Below are 20083 nucleotides of genomic sequence, written 5' to 3'. Positions count from 1 at the left end.
TACAGTATGTTTAAATTCATCTTTTTACTGCTTGTTGCTATTTTCTTTTCTGTGACCAATCTCAAAGCACAAATAACATTTTTTCCTTGGTACTCTAACAAGTAGTCTTGTGGCTAAAGACTAAGTGGTTCCAACTACTAAGCTCATGTGATACAAGATGTATAATTTAGTTTACAAATTATAATACTGCAAATTTTTATACTAATTTTTAAAGAATACAAACTAAGGTCTTTTTTATTTAAATTTTTAAAAATATTTTTATTTATTTTTGAGGGAGAGAGAGGGACAGCGCATGAGAGGGGAGGAACCGAGAGAGAGGGAGACACAGAATTTGAAGCAGGCTCCAGGCTCTAAGCTGTCAGCACAGAGCCTGATGCGGGGCTGGAACTCACTAACTGTGAGATCATGACCTGAGCTGAAGTCGGATGCTTAACCGACTGAGCCACCCAGGCACCCCCAAACTAAGGTCTTTAAAATAAACACCCAGAAGAGAAAAGTGGCTATGCAAACCAGTAGCAAAATAAAAAGTAGATTATTTTCTACAACAGCCCATGGGCTTACCCTTGCTCTCAGCCTTGGGGACAGAAGCCGGAACTGGAGATGGCAGCGGGGACCCGCATGTGGCCATAGCAAGTGAGGATGATCACAAGGACCCCAGCGACATGCTCCCCACCTGCTCCTTGTGTGACCCTCCATCCACTCATCAGGTCCTTAACCTGTGCCACAAAGTACTTCAAAATTCAGGTGAGAGGCGCCTGGTGGCTCAGCCAATTAAGCATCACGTCTCAATGTAGACACTACCAATTGCCAAAGTCTCTAAATTGCAGGCTGGGTCTGTGACTCACCCTTAGCTTCTGCAGATCCCTAGGCTGCCCTCCTCACACCTCTGACCACTGTGTATTGTCATGTTTGGTTATATGACAGGTTCTCTCAATGAACCATGAAAAGGGGAGAGCAGAGACTTAGTCCTGGGTCATTGCTAGATCCTAGCACCTGGAATATTTCCATACAAAATAAGCCTGGAAGAACATTTCTTTTTTTTAAATTTTCTTTAAAGTTTATTTATTTTTGGGACAGAGAGAGACAGAGCATGAACGGGGGAGGGTCAGAGAGAGAGGGAGACACAGAATCCGAAACAGGCTCCGGGCTCTGGGCTGTCAGCACAGAGCCTGACACGAGGGTTGAACTCATGAACCATGAGATCATGACCTGAGCCGAAGTCAGACGCTTAACCGACTGAGACATCCAGGCGCTCCTGGAAGAACATTTCTTGACTATACACATGCTAAATGAAGGCAAAGTATTGTGAGAACAAAGAGCACTCCTTTCTGCTCATGATCAGGAGCTATGACTGCTACGTGGCCGTCTGCCACCCCATGTGGTACAGTATGCTCATGAGTCCCTGTGGCTGTGCTGTCCTACATCCCAAGGCTGGGCTGGTGGCTCAGCTGGGAATGACAATGACCCCAATGGTTTTTCATCTCACTTTCTGTAGGTCTTGTGTGATCCACCAGTTTGTCATGCTGGTTGACATGCTCTCCACCTGCCGCACCATCACCTGGGCGGCCTGTGCCAGCCAGATGTTTTTCTCCTTCACGTTTGGCTTCACACACTCCTTCCTGCTCATGATCATGGGCTACGACCGCTACGTGGCCATCTGCCACCCCCTGCGCTACAATGTGCTCATGAACAACTGTGGCTGTGCCCGCCTTGTGTCCTGGTCCTGGGCCGGTGGCTCAGTCATAGGGATGATGTCGACCCTGATAGTTTTTCACCTCACCTTCTGTGGGTCTAATGTGATCCACCATTTTGCCTGCCACGTGCTTTCCCTTCTAAAGTTGGCCTGTGGGAAGGAGACATCCTCCGTCACTTTGGCTGTGATCCTGGTGTGTGTCTCAGCTCTGATGGGCTGTTTATTCCTCATCATCCTCTCCTATGTCTTCATCGTGGCCGCCATATTGCAGATCCCCTCTGCTGAGGGCAGGCACAAGACCTTCTCCACATGTGTGTCCCACCTCACGGTGGTCATTGTGCACTACGGCTTTGCCTCCATTATCTACCTCAAGCCCAAGGGCCCCCATTCTATGGACAGTAACATCCTGTGGCCACCACCTATATAGTCTTCACCCCCTTTCTCAGCCCGATCATTTTCAGCCTCAGGAATAAGGAGCTCAAGAACGCCATAATGAGAAGCTTCCATGTTTTCATGTGTATGTTAGTCATCTGGTGTCTTCTTCAGAAAAGTTTCTTCTCATGTCTTCTACCCATTTCTTACCTGGGTTGTTGAGTTTTGGGTGTTAAGATTGATAAGTTTTTAAATTTTTTGTAATGTTTATTTATTTTTGAGAGAAAGAGAGAGAGAGAGAGAGACAGAATGTGAGCAGGGAGGGGCAGAGAGAGAGGGAGACACAGAGGCTTCAGGCTCTGAGCCATCAGCACAGAGCCTGATGCAGGCCTTGAACTCATGAACCGTGAGATAATGATCTGAGCTGAAGTCAGATGCTTAACCAACTGAGCCATCCAGGTGCTCTGAGTTCAATAAGTTCTTTATGGATTTTGGATATGATTCCTTTATGAGATATGTTATTTGCAAATATCTTCTCTCATTCCATAGGCTGCCTTTTGGTTTTGTTGATTGTTTCCTTCTCTGTGAAGAAGCTTTTTATCTTGATGAAGTCCCAATGGCTCAAGTTTGTTTTTGTTTCCCTTGTCTTCAGCAACGTATCTAGTAAGAAGTTGCTATGGCCAAGGTCAAAGAAGTTGCTGTCTGTGTCCTCCAGGGTTTTGATGGTTTCTCATCTCACATGTAGGTCTTTCATCCATTTTGAATTTATTTTTGTGTCTGGTGTAAGAAAGTGGTACAGTTTCATTCCCCTGCATGTTGCCATCCAGTTTTCCCAACACCATTTGTTGAAGAGACTGTCTTTTTTCCATTGGATATTCTTTACTGCTTTATCGAAGATGAGTTGGCCATAGAGTTGTGGGTCCATTTCTGGGTTTTCTATTCTGTTGCATTGATCTATATGTCTGTTTTTGTGCTAGTCATATTGTCTTGATGACTAGGGGTTTGTAATATAACTTGAAATCTGGAATTGTGATTGCCCCCAGTTTTTTTCTTTTTCAGGATTGCTTTGGCTATTTGCAGTCTTTTGTGGTTCCATACAAATTTTAGGATTCTCTATTCTAGCTCTGAGAAGAATCCTGGTGATATATTTTCCTAGGGATTGCATTAAATGTGTAGATGGCTTGGGTAGTATACACACTTTAACATTGTTTGTTCTTCCAATCCATAAGCATGCAATGGTTTTCCATTTCTTTGTGTCTTTTTAAATATCCTTCATAAGTCTTCTATAGTTTTCAGAGTACAGATCTTTTACTTCTTTATTAGGATTATTCCTAGGCATCTTATTGTTTTAGTGCAATTGTAAATGGGATTGATTCCTTGATTTCTTTTTCTTTTTTTTTTTTTTATGAAGAATTTTTTTTTTATTTTTTTTTTTATTTTTTAATATATGAAATTTACTGTCAAATTGGTTTCCATACAACACCCAGTGCTCATCCCAAAAGGTGCCCTCCTCAATACCCATCACCCACCCTGCCCTCCCTCCCACCCTGCCCTCCCTCCCACCCCCCATCAACCCTCAGTTTGTTCTCAGTTTTTAACAGTCTCTTATGCTTTGGCTCTCTCCCACTCTAACCTCTTTTTTTTTTTTTTTTTCCTTCCCCTCCCCCATGGGTTTCTGTTATGTTTCTCAGGATCCACATAAGAGTGAAACCATATGGTATCTGTCTTTCTCTGTATGGCTTATTTCACTTAGCATCACACTCTCCAGTTCCATCCATGTTGCTACAAAAGGCCATATTTCATTTTTTCTCATTGCCACGTAGTATTCCATTGTGTATATAAACCACAATTTCTTTATCCATTCATCAGTTGATGGACATTTAGGCTCTTTCCATAATTTGGCTATTGTTGAGAGTGCTGCTATAAACATTGGGGTACAGGTGCCCCTATGCATCAGTACTCCTGTATCCCTTGGGTAAATTCCTAGCAGTGCTATTGCTGGGTCATAGGGTAGGTCTATTTTTAATTTTCTGAGGAACCTCCACACTGCTTTCCAGAGCGGCTGCACCAATTTGCATTCCCACCAACAGTGCAAGAGGGTTCCTGTTTCTCCACATCCTCTCCAGCATCTATAGTCTCCTGATTTCTTCATTTTGGCCACTCTGACTGGCGTGAGGTGGTATCTGAGTGTGGTTTTGATTTGTATTTCCCTGATAAGGAGCGACGTTGAACATCTTTTCATGTGCCTGTTGGCCATCCGGATGTCTTCTTTAGAGAAGTGTCTATTCATGTTTTCTGCCCATTTCTTCACTGGGTTATTTGTTTTTCGGGTGTGGAGTTTGATGAGCTCTTTATAGATTTTGGATACTAGCCCTTTGTCCGATGTGTCATTTGCAAATATCTTTTCCCATTCCGTTGGTTGCCTTTTAGTTTTGTTGGTTGTTTCCTTTGCTGTGCAGAAGCTTTTTATCTTCATAAGGTCCCAGTAATTCACTTTTGTTTTTAATTCCCTTGCCTTTGGGGATGTGCCGAGTAAGAGATTGCTACGGCTGAGGTCAGAGAGGTCTTTTCCTGCTTTCTCCTCTACTGTTTTGATGGTGTCCTGTCTCACATTCAGATCCTTTATCCATTTTGAGTTTATTTTTGTGAATGGTGTGAGAAAGTGGTCTAGTTTCAACCTTCTGCATGTTGCTGTCCAGTTCTCCCAGCACCATTTGTTAAAGAGACTGTCTTTTTTCCATTGGATGTTCTTTCCTGCTTTGTCAAAGATGAGTTGGCCATACGTTTGTGGGTCTAGTTCTGGGGTTTCTACGAATGAGTGGGTCAACCAGGCAATTAGAGAAGAAATTAAAATATATATGGAAACAAACGAAAATGAAAATACAACAATCCAAACGCTTTGGGATGCAGCGAAGGCAGTCCTGAGAGGAAAATACATTGCAATCCAGGCCTATCTCAAGAAACAAGAAAAATCCCAAATACAAAACCTAACAGCACACCTAAAGGAAATAGAAGCAGAACAGCAAAGGCAGCCTAAACCCAGCAGAAGAAGAGAAATAATAAAGATCAGAGCAGAAATAAACAATATAGAATCTAAAAAAACTGTAGAGCAGATCAACGAAACCAAGAGTTGGTTTTTTGAAAAAATAAACAAAATTGACAAACCTCTAGCCAGGCTTCTCAAAAAGAAAAGGGAGATGACCCAAATAGATAAAATCATGAATGAAAATGGAATGATTACAACCAATCCCTCAGAGATACAAACAATTATCAGGGAATACTATGAAAAATTATATGCCAGCAAATTGGACAACCTGGAAGAAATGGACAAATTTCTAAACACCCACACTCTTCCAAAACTCAATCAGGAGGAAATAGAAAGCTTGAACAGACCCATAACCAGCGAAGAAATTGAATCGGTTATCAAAAATCTCCCAACAAATAAGAGTCCAGGACCAGATGGCTTCCCAGGGGAGTTCTACCAGACATTTAAAGCAGAGATAATACCTATCCTTCTCAAGCTATTCCAAGAAATAGAAAGGGAAGGAAAACTTCCAGACTCATTCTATGAAGCCAGTATTACTTTGATTCCTAAACCAGACAGAGACCCAGTAAAAAAAGAGAACTACAGGCCAATATCCCTGATGAATATGGATGCAAAAATTCTTAATAAGATACTAGCAAATCGAATTCAACAGCATATAAAAAGAATTATTCACCATGATCAAGTGGGATTCATTCCTGGGATGCAGGGCTGGTTCAACATTCGCAAATCGATCAACGTGATACATCACATTAACAAAAAAAAAGAGAAGAACCATATGATCCTGTCAATCGATGCAGAAAAGGCCTTTGACAAAATCCAGCACCCTTTCTTAATAAAAACCCTTGAGAAAGTCGGGATAGAAGGAACATACTTAAAGATCATAAAGGCCATTTATGAAAAGCCCACAGCTAACATCATCCTCAACGGGGAAAAACTGAGAGCTTTTTCCCTGAGATCAGGAACACGACAGGGATGCCCACTGTCACCGCTGTTGTTTAACATAGTGCTGGAAGTTCTAGCATCAGCAATCAGACAACAAAAGGAAATCAAAGGCATCAAAATTGGCAAAGATGAAGTCAAGCTTTCGCTTTTTGCAGATGACATGATATTATACATGGAAAATCCGATAGACTCCACCAAAAGTCTGCTAGAACTGATACATGAATTCAGCAAAGTTGCAGGATACAAAATCAATGTGCAGAAATCAGTTGCATTCTTATACACTAACAATGAAGCAACAGAAAGACAAATGAAGAAACTGATCCCATTCACAATTGCACCAAGAAGCATAAAATACCTAGGAATAAATCTAACCAAAGATGTAAAAGATCTGTATGCTGAAAACTATAGAAAGCTTATGCAGATAATTGAAGAAGATATAAAGAAATGGAAAGACATTCCCTGCTCATGGATTGGAAGAATAAATATAGTCAAAATGTCAATACTACCCAAAGCTATCTACACATTCAATGCAATCCCAATCAAAATTGCACCAGCATTCTTCTCAAAACTAGAACAAGCAATCCTAAAATTCATATGGAACCACAAAAGGCCCCGAATAGCCAAAGTAATTTTGAAGAAGACCAAAGCAGGAGGCATCACAATCCCAGACTTTAGCCTCTACTACAAAGCTGTCATCATCAAGACAGCATGGTATTGGCATAAAAACAGACACATAGACCAATGGAATAGAATAGAAACCCTTGATTTCTTTTTCTGATGCTTCATCATTGGTGTATAGAAATGCAACAGATTTTTGCACATTGATTTTTTATGCTCAATATCGCTCATCATCAGAGAAATACAAATCAAAACTACAATGAGATATTACTTCACACCTGTCAGAATGGCTAAAACTAACAACACAAGAGACAACAGGTGTTGGCAAGGATGCAGAGAAAAGGGAGCCCACTTGCACTGTTGGTGGCAATGCAAACTGGTGCAACCACTCTGGAGAATAGTATGGATGCTTCTCCAAAATTGAAAAATGCAACTACCCTACAACCCAGCAATTGCACTATCACCCAAAGGACACAAAAATACAAATTTGAAGGGGTACATGCACCCCAATGTTTATAGCAGCAGTATTAACAATAGTCAAATGATGGAGAGAGCCCCAATGTCCATCAACTGATGAATGAATAAAGATGTGGAATATTGCTCATACACAATGGAATATTACTCAGCCATCCAAAAGAATGAAATCTTGCCATTTGCAACAATGTCGATAGAGCTAGAGTGTATTATGCTAAGTGAAATAAGTCAATGAGAGAAAGACAAATATTGTATGATTTCACTCATATGTGGAATTTAGAAAACAAAACAGGGATGCCTGGGTGGCTTAGTCAGTTGGTCATCCGACTTCAGCTCAGGTCATGATCTCACACTTCATGAGTTTGAGCCCTGCATCAGGCTCTGTCCTGACAGTGCAGAGCTTGGAGCCTGCTTTGGATTCCGTGTCTTCCTCTCTCTCTCTCTGCCCCTCCCCCACTCACTCACGCTCTGTCTCTCTCTGTCTAAAAAGTAAATAAAGATTAAAAAAATTTTTTAAAGAAACAAAACAGATGAACACATAGGAAGGGAGGGAAGAGAAGGGGGAGAAACAAACCATAAGAGACTGTTAATGATAGAGAACAGACTGAAGGTTGATGGAGGGAGGTGGGTGGGAGATGGATAGACAGGTGATGGGCACTAGCAGGGCACTTGTGATAAGCACTGGATGTTGTATGCAAGTGATGAATCACTGAGTTCTACTCCTGAAACCAATATCGCACTGCATATTAATAACTAAAAATTAAATTAAAAAAAAATAAAAGATTCCAGAGAAAATTCAGTCCCTTAAGCTACTGTTGGCCAGTTTAGTGATGAAGAAATATGGTAGAAGGCCTGAGGACAATAACAGCTATCTCCACAGGAATGTTGTAGAGTTTTAGTCTATGAAAATACACACATCCATAGATGTTGAATGCATGCTGGGTATTTGTTTTTCCCCAATTTTTTACACCCCTCTTGCATGGCATCTAGTGACCATGATCTCTTGTTCTTGACCCCATGTGATGAACTCCTTCCCATTACTCTGTCTAAGGATGTGTTATCTCTCTATGGACCAGTGGGGAGCATCACAGGGATGTGTCTGGGCAATAACGCACAAGGTCTTCTTGAATGTTCATGCAAGGGAAGATTTTCCCCTCCTCCAACATAAGGATAAAGAAAATTAAGCAGGGTAATAATATCTGACCCCAGAATTGACCCTTTTCATATCAAGCTATTCATCCAGTGGTTTATAGTATTGTCTTTTAGAGTATGACAAATGCACAAAAAAATTAAACTATTAGTCTCTAAGAAGATGATCTATTGTTTACAATTCCTCACTGCCTTGGAAGGGATAGACCTTAAGGGAGGATTTCTGTATAATACAGGGTTCAGGGATGCCTGAGTGGCTCAGTTGGTTAGGCGTCCAACTTCAGTTCAGGTCATGGTCTCACTGCTTGTGAGTTCGAGCTCCGTGTCAGGCTCTGTGCTGACAGCTCAGAGCTTGGAGCCTGCTTCAGATTCTGTCTCCATCACTCTGCCCCTCCCCTGGTCATTCTCTCTCTCTCTCTCTCTCTCTCTCTCTCTCTCAAATATGAAAAATAAAACTTAAAAAATTTTTGAAAAAAACAGGGTTCAGAGGGTGAAGCAGAGAGAGGAAGGGAGAGACACCGGAAGAGAGAGAGAGAGAAAGATAAGTAGTGGGATAGGAGTCCTGAAAATGATCTGAACAAGAAGTTGGATAAAAGTGCATATGGGGCAAAATCTGGAAAAGGCATGAAAATGAGAAGGAAGTTGGTAACAGCACAATTTTCACATGAGGAAGGGAAAGGGAAGGGAGAGTGAGAGAGAAGGAGGGGGGAGAGGAATAGGGAGGAAAAGAGAGAGAGAAAGGGGGGGATCAGTGCTTGGATAAGAACATAAAGCATGTTGAAAGGGTGTTGCTTTGCACTCTCAACAATAGCTAAATTATGGAAAGAGCCTAAATGTCCATCAACTGATGAATGGATAAAGGATTGTAGTTTATATACACAATGGAATACTACGTGGCAATGAGAAAGAATGAAATATGGCATTTTGTAGCAACATAGATGGAACTGGAGAGTGTTATGCTAAGTGAAATAATCATACAGAGAAGGACAGATTCCATATGTTTTCACTCCTATGTGGATCCTGAGAAACTTAACAGAAGACCATGGGGGAGGGGAAGGAAAAAAAAAAAAAGGTAGAGAGGGAGGGAGCCAGATCATAAGAGACTCTAAAAAACTGAGAATAAACTGAGGGTTGATGGGAACGTGGGAGGGAGGAGAGGGTTGGTGAGGGGCATTGAGGAGGGCACCTGTTGGGATGAGCACTGGGTGTTGTATGGAAACCAATTTGACAATAACTTTCATTAAAAAAAGAACATAATCGCAGATATGTCTTTATATAACAGGTTAGTTTGTGTATGTACATTTCTGTGCTGTTAGCTGAAAAGCCCCCAAATAAATGATAACCCACTAGCAAAAAAAAAAAAAAAAGGGTGTTTCTTTCTGACAAGTTATGGAAAGTCTTTTCCCTTTTTCCCCACATTACTTTCCATAAACATCAATTTCTCATTCCTGAGTTTGGAAGAATCTATTTGGGGGATTTGTTGTAGGCACAGTGCTATCTCAAGATGCACAAAGAGAGGTCAAGGGTATGGGTACCCCCTTTATGCAGATGAGAACAGTTGGTGGAGGTCACACAGCATGTGAAGGAAAGGGTCACATGGAGATTGAGGTCTGTCTGACTCCCATGCTGGGGATTGGGAAACCATAGGTCTGGGGACCCAGGAAGGGGGCTTTCTGTGGATCTAAACTACTACTCAAAGGTGAGGCCAGATGTTTGAGTTGGAGGCAGAAGATGTGATGTAATGTTAAACCCACAGCTCCCAGTCACCTCGTGAGCATACAAGAGTCTCCTCGGTGGTCAATGAACAAGGACAACACAGGAGACCAAATATTTGCTTGGTTATATCACAGAGAGGCTTATGTTGACGTGGACCCTCAGGCTCGGATCACCAGGACGACAGGGATAGGGTCGAACTTGACCATGAGGCGAGGTGGGGCAATCCAGTGTGTCCAGGAAACATTGAACACTTCTACTGACAAGGAGAAATCGCTCCCTACGACCCAGCTCTAAATTACCCTTATTGTGGGAAGCCCTCCAGCTGCCTTGACCCCAGGGCAGAGCCCTGGATTCCCATTCTGGGCTGCTGCAGCTCCTTCCTCCCCTCTGACTGTGCCCTGACCCTAAGGGGTTGAAGGCATGTACTCCAGTCCTGTCTCCCCCAAGACTGGGAGCTCCTAGTCCTCAGCAGGGACTGGGACCCTCTGGGCAGACAGAGACAGCAGGGAGTTGTGTTGGAGAGTTGGAGGAAGGAGTAGAGGCTGCAGGTCCCAGAGGCCCTCTGATGATCCTTCTGACCTCTCCAGACCCTGAGGACAGCACTCCAGATTGGTGTTCCAGGGATGCTCTAGGGAGCAGCGTGCTGGGAAGCTGCGGCAGGGATAAAGCACACAGCATCAGTTCCAGGAGCCCAGAGGTCTGGTCCCACACCTGCCGCTGTGTGCTGCTGATAGAATAACACAGGAGAGCATCTTCTTCCCTGCCCTGCTGGCTACTTCCTGGAAGAGGCAGCCCAGCACAAGGGGGTCCAGGAGGGACAGGGTAGGTGGCAATATTCAAACAGTTGTCGGGAGCAAGACCCAGACAGGAGATGGGAGCAGGGCCTGATAGACGGGTCATAAGACAGGCTCTTACCCTTGCCTGTGGTCTTCTCAGGTGCTGTTATGGGTCCTGGGTTCTTACCCAGCCCAGGGCCCTAGAAGCTTCTAGGCCAGTGGTCCTCAGCCCAGGGTAGTTGGGCCCCACAGGAGACATGTGGGCATATCTGGAGACATTTTTGATTGTTGTGACTCATGATTGGAGGGGATGCTACTGACATCTGATGGGTTGAGACCAGAGATCCTGTTAAATGTTATATAATGCACAGGACAGCCACCACCCCAGAGAATGATCTGACACCAAATCCCACACGTACTGAGGTTCAGAAACCTTGCGTCAGGTGTGTATCTTGCCTTGGCCGTTGTGTTCTGAATTGCCTGAAGGTGGCCTTTGCTAACCTGGAGGTGAGCCTCGAGGGGAGGCAGAGAGGTTGAGCTGGATTCACTCCTGGATGCAGGTGTGTGACATGAGCTCAGCACCTGTGGGTGAGCCATCCTCTTTGAGACCAAAGTAGACGAACTCTCTCCTGCACCTGTCGGAGGAGATGGGGGAGCCCAGCCCGGCAAACTGCAGCCACTCCACCAAGTGGCAGGTGGGAAGGCAGACTGTAGGGTGAGGCAGGGGCCAGGCGAGGAGGCAGAGGTTGGACCAGCCACTTGTCAAACTGTGTTGTCAATTTACCAGAGGTCCTAAAGACCCCACTGAGGTCAGAAACTATGAGTTTGGAATGGGACCAACTGGTGCATCTGGTACAGACTGATGACAGGAAAGCAGTTTGGAGAACAGAGAAGATATCAGCGTCAGGGATAACCACCCATATTAGGTAAACATGGAGTCCTTTCAGTGAATCTTCATGGTTCTTCTAAAGATAGTTCTCTGCTTACTCTCATATTTCAGTTGGGGAGAGGAGGCTCCAAACTGGAAAGTTCTTTCTCAGATACACACAGCAAAAACTGGGGCTTGAGCCCTGGCTCTGATGTCTGCACACCTTGGGTATATTTCAGACAATTGTCTCTGGAAGTCAGAGTGGAGTGGGAACAGAGGAGTAGCCCGGAGCAGTGAGGGGTATAGGTGGAGGATACATTAGGGTTCACTGTCTGTGTTGCACGTTCTGATGTATAATGGCATGTATCCACCATTACAGCATCCTACAGAATAGTGTCAGCTGGTCTATTTTCAATATGCCAAAATGTTACTATGCTGGAGCATTCATCTGCTTTTTGCTTCATTCATTCAACACATTTTACGGCTTCATTTATGCTGCTGTGTGAGCATCGAACTCCTGGCTGGGGCTGCAGGGTCCTGCCCCCAGCCCACGGGTCCTGCCCCCTTCCAAAGAATGGACAAGCAGGCTTTCCAGTTCCCCACTAAAAGCAATGCTACAGAAACACCCTCTGACATGCTCCCCTGTAAATGCCTTTGAGCAATCGCGATAGATGTTCAGGAGCACATGTGCTGGGCCACAGAGCACGTGCGCTCTTCATTTCCACTATTCTGCGCTCTCACAGGCCGTGCACGAGGGTTGCATTCTCCCCAAAACTGATCAACACCAGGGAGTTTCTAACTTGGGGCATTGAATAGATATACACTGAATTTCCGTTGCATTTCCCTTCCTTTGTCTCTCTGTCCCTCTCTCTCTTTTTTCTTATTAGCATGTTTTTATTGGCTCTTACTACACCCTCTGTGAGCTATCTCCTCATACCTTTGCTAAATTCTGTTTTATGCCTTGCTCATTTCTGTATCAGGCTTTCTGCTTTTTGTACACATAATCGGTCTCTTGTTAATTCTAGATTATATTCCCCAGTCCTTTTTTGTACAATGAAAATGATTTTTCTCACCTTTCCATCTCCCGTTAACTGGATCCAGTATATCTTGTTGAACAGAAACACATCGTGCTGATGTTTTCATGTCTTTCAAAACCACCTCATGTTTGTGCTTCTGAAGTTTGTTTAAGAAGTCCTTCTCCACTCCTACATCAACAGAAGTATTTTCCGACACCTTCTCCTATTACCTTCAGGGCATTGTGTTTCATATTTAAGTCTTGAATCCACCTGGATTCCACCTGTGTGTATGGCCTTAGGCAGAAATTCAGATTTGCTTTGCTTCATAAAAGGGCCAGTGTTCCCACCACGGACTCCTAAACCATCCATCTTTTCTCTTGGATTTGTGCTCCCACCTGTATCAAGTTTTGAATCACGCTGGGGTACTTTCTGAGGTATGTAGCCAACTTGATCGCTGTCTGTGGCTGCTCCAGGGTCACACTTGAAAATGACAACGATGTGTATGATGTCTGTCATGGGTCTCCACACCTGCCAGGGCATTTCTCTCCTAGTTAACCCATTTTTTTTAGAAGACTGGTATGGTTTTGCACTGACTTTATTTTCCAGAAGGAACTTAAGGAAACTTTTATCAAATGTACATTTGATTCACTGTAGCCGAACATGCAGGTATACTGATGATGTAATCATCACCATATTCGCTCATCCACCCAAGAGAGTGGATTGTCCTTCGTGTATTCAGATAGCCATCGACATTTTTACTAATGGTTAACATTTCTGAATCTGGAGGTATTGCTTGTGTTTGATTAGTTCCTAGGTATCGTACAACAGAAGTTTTCAAAGTGTGATATGAAGACCCTGGGGTCCCGGAGACCCTTTCTGGGGGACCATCAGGTGCTTACTTTTCCAATGAAGGTGAGGATGTATCTTCATCATATGCTCGACTAAAACAACATGTTGCCACAGGCTGAATGAAGAAGCAGAATGAGCATCAATTGGTCTCCAATCCAAATTTGTTAAAATGTTTTTTAAAGCCACGCTTCTCACTAAATGTTAATTTTGTAAATGTACTTACTTTCCTAAAAATATGTTACTTATATTGACAGTTTGACTTATATTGCAGTTTGAACAGGTTGACCTTTCTTTCTTTCTTTCTTTCTTTCCTCTCTCCCACCTTCCCTCCCTACCGCCCTTCCTTCTTCCTTCCCTCTTTCCTTCCTTCCTTCCTTCTTTTTTTCTAGGGAGAAGAGAGAGAACATGTGCAAGTGGGGGTGGGTAGAGAGAGAGAGAGGATATCATAAGCAGACTCAATGCTCAGTATTGATGCCAACATGGGGCTTGATCTCACGACTGTGAGATCATGACCTGGGCAGAAATCAAGGGTCAGACCATTAACTGACTGAACCTTCAGGTGTCCCATGAATGTATCCATACTACATATTTTCAGACAATCTCAGTGTTAATTTCTAATACGGTGAAAACAGAGAGTTGTACTGCACCCAAACAGGAACCCATCAGAGTCTCACATTTTCTTGAGTGTTAAGAAATCACCAGACCACAATGTTGGCGAGCCATGTCTTTATAGTTTGTGTCACCGTTGGGAATGTCATCTTAGTATTACTTAAAGTTTATACTTTGAATGATTACTGCTGGAGTAATTCTGTGAGAAATACTGAGTGTTGCGAGCCGATCCTGTCTTCTGCAGACTGTGCTCTCTATTGCTGTGGTACCTTATGTCTTCATTCTTTACTTTTTCTGGGTGAAGGAGCATGTCTCTTTCCTTCCCATCTGTACACCTTCTTTCTTTTTCTTATTTATAGCACCGCTCATGACTTTCAGTTCCATGCTAAAGAACAGCAGAACCAGTGAGTATCCGGGTCACTTTCCCAATCCTAACATACTGCGTCTGTAGTCTCCCCCGGGTACATTGTTGTATAGACTCACGATTGTCATGCTGGTCACCATTCCCCTTCTGATCTCACCAGATGCAGCACCCATGGCTGGTCAGAACTATAGCATGGTGACTGAGTTCATCCTCGTGGGATTCTCTAACTTCCCAAGGCATCTTCTGCCCACTTTCTTCCTGCTGTACCTGCTCATGTACCTGTTCACGCTGTTGGGGAACCTGCTCATCATGGCCACAGTCTGGAGCGAGCGCAGCCTGCACACGCCCATGTACCTCTTCCTGTGCGCCCTGTCCACCTCCGAGATTCTGTTCACCGTTGCCGTCACCCCTCGCATGCTGGTTGACATGCTCTTCACCCACCGCATCATCACCTGGACGGCCTGTGCCAGCCAGATGTTTTTCTCCTTCACGTTTGGCTTCACCCACTCCTTTCTGCTCATGATCATGGGCTACGACCGCTACGTGGCCATCTGCCACCCCCTGCGCTACAATGTGCTCATGAGCCCCCGTGGCTGTGCCCGCCTTGTGTCCTTGTCCTGGGCTGGTGGCTCAGTCATGGGAATGATGTTGACACTGATAGTTTTTCACCTCACCTTCTGTGGGTCTAATGTGATCCACCATTTTGTCTGCCACGTGCTTTCCCTTCTAAAGTTGGCCTGTGGGAAGGAGACATCCTCCGTCACCTTGGGTGTGATCCTGGTGTGTGTCTCAGCTCTGATGGGCTGTTTATTCCTCATCGTCCTCTCCTATGTCTTCATCGTGGCTGCCATATTGCGGATCCCCTCTGCTGAGGGCAGGCACAAGACCTTCTCCACATGTGTGTCCCACCTCACGGTGGTCATTGTGCACTATGGCTTTGCCTCCATTATCTACCTCAAGCCCAAGGGCCCCCATTCTATGGACAGTAACACCCTGATGGCCACCACCTATACAGTCTTCACCCCCTTTCTCAGCCCGATCATTTTCAGCCTCAGGAATAAGGAGCTCAAGAATGCCTTAAAGAAAAGCTTCCAGAGAAAATTCAGTCCCTTAAGCTCCTGAAGGCCAGTTGGTGGTGAGGAAATATGATAGCATGGCTGGGGATAATGAGGTCTGTCTCCATAGAGCTTTTGTAAGGATTCATGTATGTGAAAAGACACACATTGATAGATTATGGATACATGCTGGGTATTTGTTTTTCTCCAATTTGTTTGACCCTGTCTTCCATAGTCTGTAGTAATCGTCACCTCATTGCTCTTGACCCCATGTGATGAACTCCTTCCTATATTCTGTCTATGTTGTGTTCTCTACCCTTGGGCTATTGGGGAGCATCACATGGATGTCTGGGCACTGATGCCCATGGTTCTTATTGAATGCACATGCAAGAAAGGAATTTCTCCTTCACCAACATAAGGATAAACAAAAATAGGAAAAACCAGTGCTGCCAGAATTGGGGCTTTTCTAAGCAGGAACTGTGTCCAGTATTGTATATATTATCTTTTAATTATAACAAATGCACAAAATAAGATTAACTATTTGTCTCTAAGGGAATGGTTGAACGTTAATGGTTCTTCACTGTCTTTGGAAGGAATAGATCCTAAGGAGGTTACTATGTTGATCTGAGTAGAGTGAAGAATATCAGAATCCGAAGTGAAGTGAGAGAGGGAGGGAGGGGTAGAGAGTGGGTGGAGGAAAGGGTTCAGTGTTTGGGTAATAACGTAAAGTGTGTTTACAGGAAGTTGCTTTCTGACAGCTTATGGAAAGTCTTCTTCCTTTTTCCCCATATTACTTTCCATAAACATCAAGTTCTCATTGCTGTGGTTACTTGAATCTATCTGGGGTATTTGTTGGAAGGCATAGTGCTATCCGAAGATAGAACAAAGAGAGGTCAAGGGTGTAGGTACCCCTTTATGCAGAAAAGAATTGTTGGTAGAAGTCACACAACACGTGAAGGAAGGGGTCACATGCAACTTTAGGTCTGTCTGACTCCCATGCTGGGGTTGGGAAACCATATGTCTGAGCATCTGGGGGAGGGGGGGGTTTCCATTGGTGTAAATTCTTAGTTAAATTGTGGTCAGATATTTGAGTTGCAGTCAGAAGATGTTTTACAATAATAAACCTAAGGATGTCTGTCACATATGAGGGCCTGTTTTTTGCCAAATGCTGTGGGAAGGGTTTCCTATGCATTCACTCTTCTAAGCCTCAAAATAAATTACCCTTTCTCCACATTTAGATATGACCCACATATATCACTAATAACATTTTTGAAATGCAGAAAATGCAAATGTGATAGATAATCTGTCCCAGGCCACAGCGCCATGAAGGCAGGGAGCAGGAATCGATTACAATGTGCATGTGTGTGCAATTGGTGAACAGGAGCCCCCCTCTCTCAGGTGTCTACAGACAGAAGTGAGGTCATGACTAGGAGGAGAAGGCTGTCATTAAAAGGGAGAGACCCATTTCAGGGAAGGAGGGCAGGTGCAGCCCTAGGCACACACCCCTTTCACACAGCCAGAGGGAAACACGGACTCCAGAGGAGTTCATGAGACACTTGTCTCATGAACACTGACAACGAGTGCTTGGCAAAACCGGCTATGGCAGTTTTGGGGTTTCATTCATTATTTTGCTTATTATCGGTGTTACTGACGGATGCCCCCACCATTCCTAAGATGTGCTTCTCCAGAGCCTGTGGCTGCCTTCCCTTACCCAGCAAGAGGGAGTGTGCAGATGAGATGCAGTTAAGATCTGAGACAGGGGGATTACCCTCATCACCCAGATGGGCTGCTATAATTGCAAGTGTCCTTAGACAAGGGGGCAGGAGGGGCCAGAGACAGGGAGCAGTAGGGGATGTGACACCGGAAGGAGGAATCGGAGTAGCTGAGGCAGGAACCACGAGCCAGGGGATGCGTGGTGCCCTCGAAGCTGGGAAAGCAGGAGACACATCCCTCCCCGGATCCCCTGAAGGATGCAGCCCTGCTCACATCTGGACTCACACCTGGTGACCCTGATTCGATTCTGGCCTCCAGCATAGAAGAGGATAGATGTGTGTGGTGTCAGGGCACAAGGTTTATATGCTTTGATACAGCAGCCCCAGAAACTGACTCGTGAAATGGCATCTTGACATTAAAAGTTATTGGGTCTCACTTTACAATTAGTTTCAAGCCAGATTCTTAGGCCATTCTTCTTTGTGGAGAAGACCTGGGGCGTTGAGATGGCTCTCGAGAAGTGCTGAGTGTCCTTGGAATTCGGTCAACAAAGGTGAAGGAGTCCAGGGAGCCCAGCTGCAGGGTTTGCTCATTGGGGTGTGTTTTGAGGACTCACCTGACCGTGTAGCTGCAGGGGCCCCAGCACAGGGCCTGGGGTGCGGTGTGCCCTCAACCAACACTATCGGAGCAGGCGCTGGAGGACAGGAGGAACGGTCTCCGTGCTCGACGTGGACCGTGTGACTCAGGAGGGATGCTCACCCTCCTGTGTATTGGGGCCCCTGCGTTATAATTTTAATTACTGGTGTTTTAAGACTTAATTCTGTCACATTATTTAATACTTGAGCTATATATATATATATATATATATATATATATATATACACACATAGCTCAAGTGTATATACTATGTATTCTATATACATTCATGTACGTACATGTATATATATACAAAAGTTAATATATACTTATATATGTTTATTTATCCTGTACAAATACACACAAACACACATATGCTCCTATCATTACACCAACACAAAATGAAAGAAAAAGAGAAAAACGTCAAACGCTGTCAGGTCATAAAGGAAATACAGGTACATTCCCAAGTACCAAAACCCAAAGCCCCAAATATCTGATCATTTGGCAATACTACTGGACTTTAATAAGAAAAGGGCCCCTCAAAATTCCCATGTATTTAGAATGTAAATATTGGGTGAACCATTTGACAATGCTAAAGTAACATATTAGTCATTAATCATCTGGCTAAAAGGGAAATTAAGAGATACTTAGAAGTGAATGATAATGCAAACTTGAAATAACAACTACATGAAATGGATTGTGTCCTGGAATAGAAAAAGGATATTAGTGGAGAGTCGAAAGAATTCTAGTAAGAGCTGTTGTTTGCTATACAGTGTTATATACCAGTGTTCGTGCCCTGGGTCTCAACATTGTCCTGGTTCTGGAAGATCCTGGCATTCAAAGGGGTTGGTGGGGGGAGGATGAGAGTTTTCTGTATGCTTTTTGCAGCTTTCTCATAAGTTTAAAATTAGTTAATAATAAAACATTACAAAAGAAGGTATCATTCAAAGTTGCACAAAACCTGACAACAGTCTAGGAATTACTTTAAACAAGTACACACAGGAGCTTCATGGAGAACTATGAGACCTCTAACAGACAGGAAACATGACAGATGACCTAACAAAACGGATGAAAGCAAAAGACAATATCAGAAAGATGTTCATTCTTCCCCAAATTTAATCTATACATTCAATGTAATCCTCTCAAAAACATCCAGTTGGACTCTTGAGAAAGAGGATAAACATATTGCAAAATGTTTGTCAAAAATAAGGGCCCATGAATAACTGAGTCCATCTGGAAATGAAGAATGACAGGAGGTGGGGGGAGACTGCACTCTGTAGACACGCGACAGCATCTTGGAAACAAAGCAGTGTGGGATCAGTGCAAGGACAGACAGTGACCAGTGGTTCTGGAATCAGAGCTCGGAGACAGAGCCATTCATGTATGGTTAAGGTCACACCACAAATCATTTGGAAAAAAGGCGAATTGTTTAGGGGATGCTGTTGAGGAAAGTATCTGTCTCTCCAAACAAAAACCACAACTAGACTCCCAATACCCCACCAAAAAGAGAATCAAGATAGATTGAAAACGTAATTGTGAAAGATAAAAACATAGCTAATGACAGCAAGTGTAATAGGATCTTTGTGCTCCAAGAATAGGAAACACATTCCTCAAAAAGAAAAAAGAGCACAAACCTTCAGTGAAAAAGATCAATTCTTTTACATCGAAATTCTGAATCCTTTCATCATGGATAAAGGTTACAGATGACAGAGAACAGAGAGCTACTTGCTGTATAAGTTCCTGAGCTCTGCCGTTCAGCCTACAAGCTAGAGTTAACAACATGATAGTGCACAGTTAAACACTTGTTAAGAACATAGACGCCAATATTGTATTCTCATCATCAAACTCGCTAAGAGACGAGATCTTATTTATCCCCAACACTAAAACAGACATGATGATCATGTGACCCGATAGACATGCTAGCTATTAGCTCAATGGCGATCGCATTATAATGAATAAACATACCAACTCAACACACGGTACACCTTAAATTCACACAAGTTTATTTGTCAACTATATTTCAATAAAAAAGAACTCGTTAAGAGGGTAGATGTCCTTTTAAGTTACTAACACACACACACACACACACACACACACACACAGAAGGGGACATGAGGAATCTTTGGAGGCAGTAGATAACATTTATTACCTTGGTTGTGCGGATGGTATCACAATTGTAGGCGTATGTCC

General features: G+C 43.6%; 2 protein-coding genes across 2 annotated transcripts; both read left to right on the top strand.

The window, feature by feature from the left end:
* The first annotated feature begins 1520 nt into the window (after window positions 1-1520).
* LOC132677791 (olfactory receptor 10H3-like) lies at window positions 1521-2120 on the top strand. Its single transcript, XM_081790844.1, has one exon. The coding sequence runs from the start codon at window positions 1521-1523 to the stop codon at window positions 2118-2120; it is 600 nt and encodes a 199-aa protein (XP_081646970.1).
* A 12543-nt stretch (window positions 2121-14663) lies between these two features.
* Window positions 14664-15614, top strand: LOC132674578 (olfactory receptor 10H3-like). Its single transcript, XM_060627175.3, has one exon. It carries the CDS (start codon window positions 14664-14666, stop codon window positions 15612-15614), a length of 951 nt encoding a protein of 316 aa, XP_060483158.3.
* The last annotated feature ends 4469 nt before the right edge of the window (window positions 15615-20083 follow it).

Source organism: Panthera onca, chromosome A2 (genome assembly GCF_046562875.1).
Source record: "Panthera onca isolate mPanOnc1 chromosome A2, mPanOnc1 haplotype 2, whole genome shotgun sequence".
Classification (NCBI taxonomy): domain Eukaryota; kingdom Metazoa; phylum Chordata; class Mammalia; order Carnivora; family Felidae; genus Panthera; species Panthera onca.
Note: the sequence above shows the minus strand (reverse complement) of the source record. Positions and strands in the feature narration are given on the sequence as shown.

Bases quoted from the DNA above. Each gene is read 5' to 3' on its own strand.
- LOC132674578 (XM_060627175.3), top strand. From the start codon at position 14,664: ATGGCTGGTCAGAACTATAGCATGGTGACTGAGTTCATCCTCGTGGGA.
- LOC132677791 (XM_081790844.1), top strand. From the start codon at position 1,521: ATGCTGGTTGACATGCTCTCCACCTGCCGCACCATCACCTGGGCGGCC.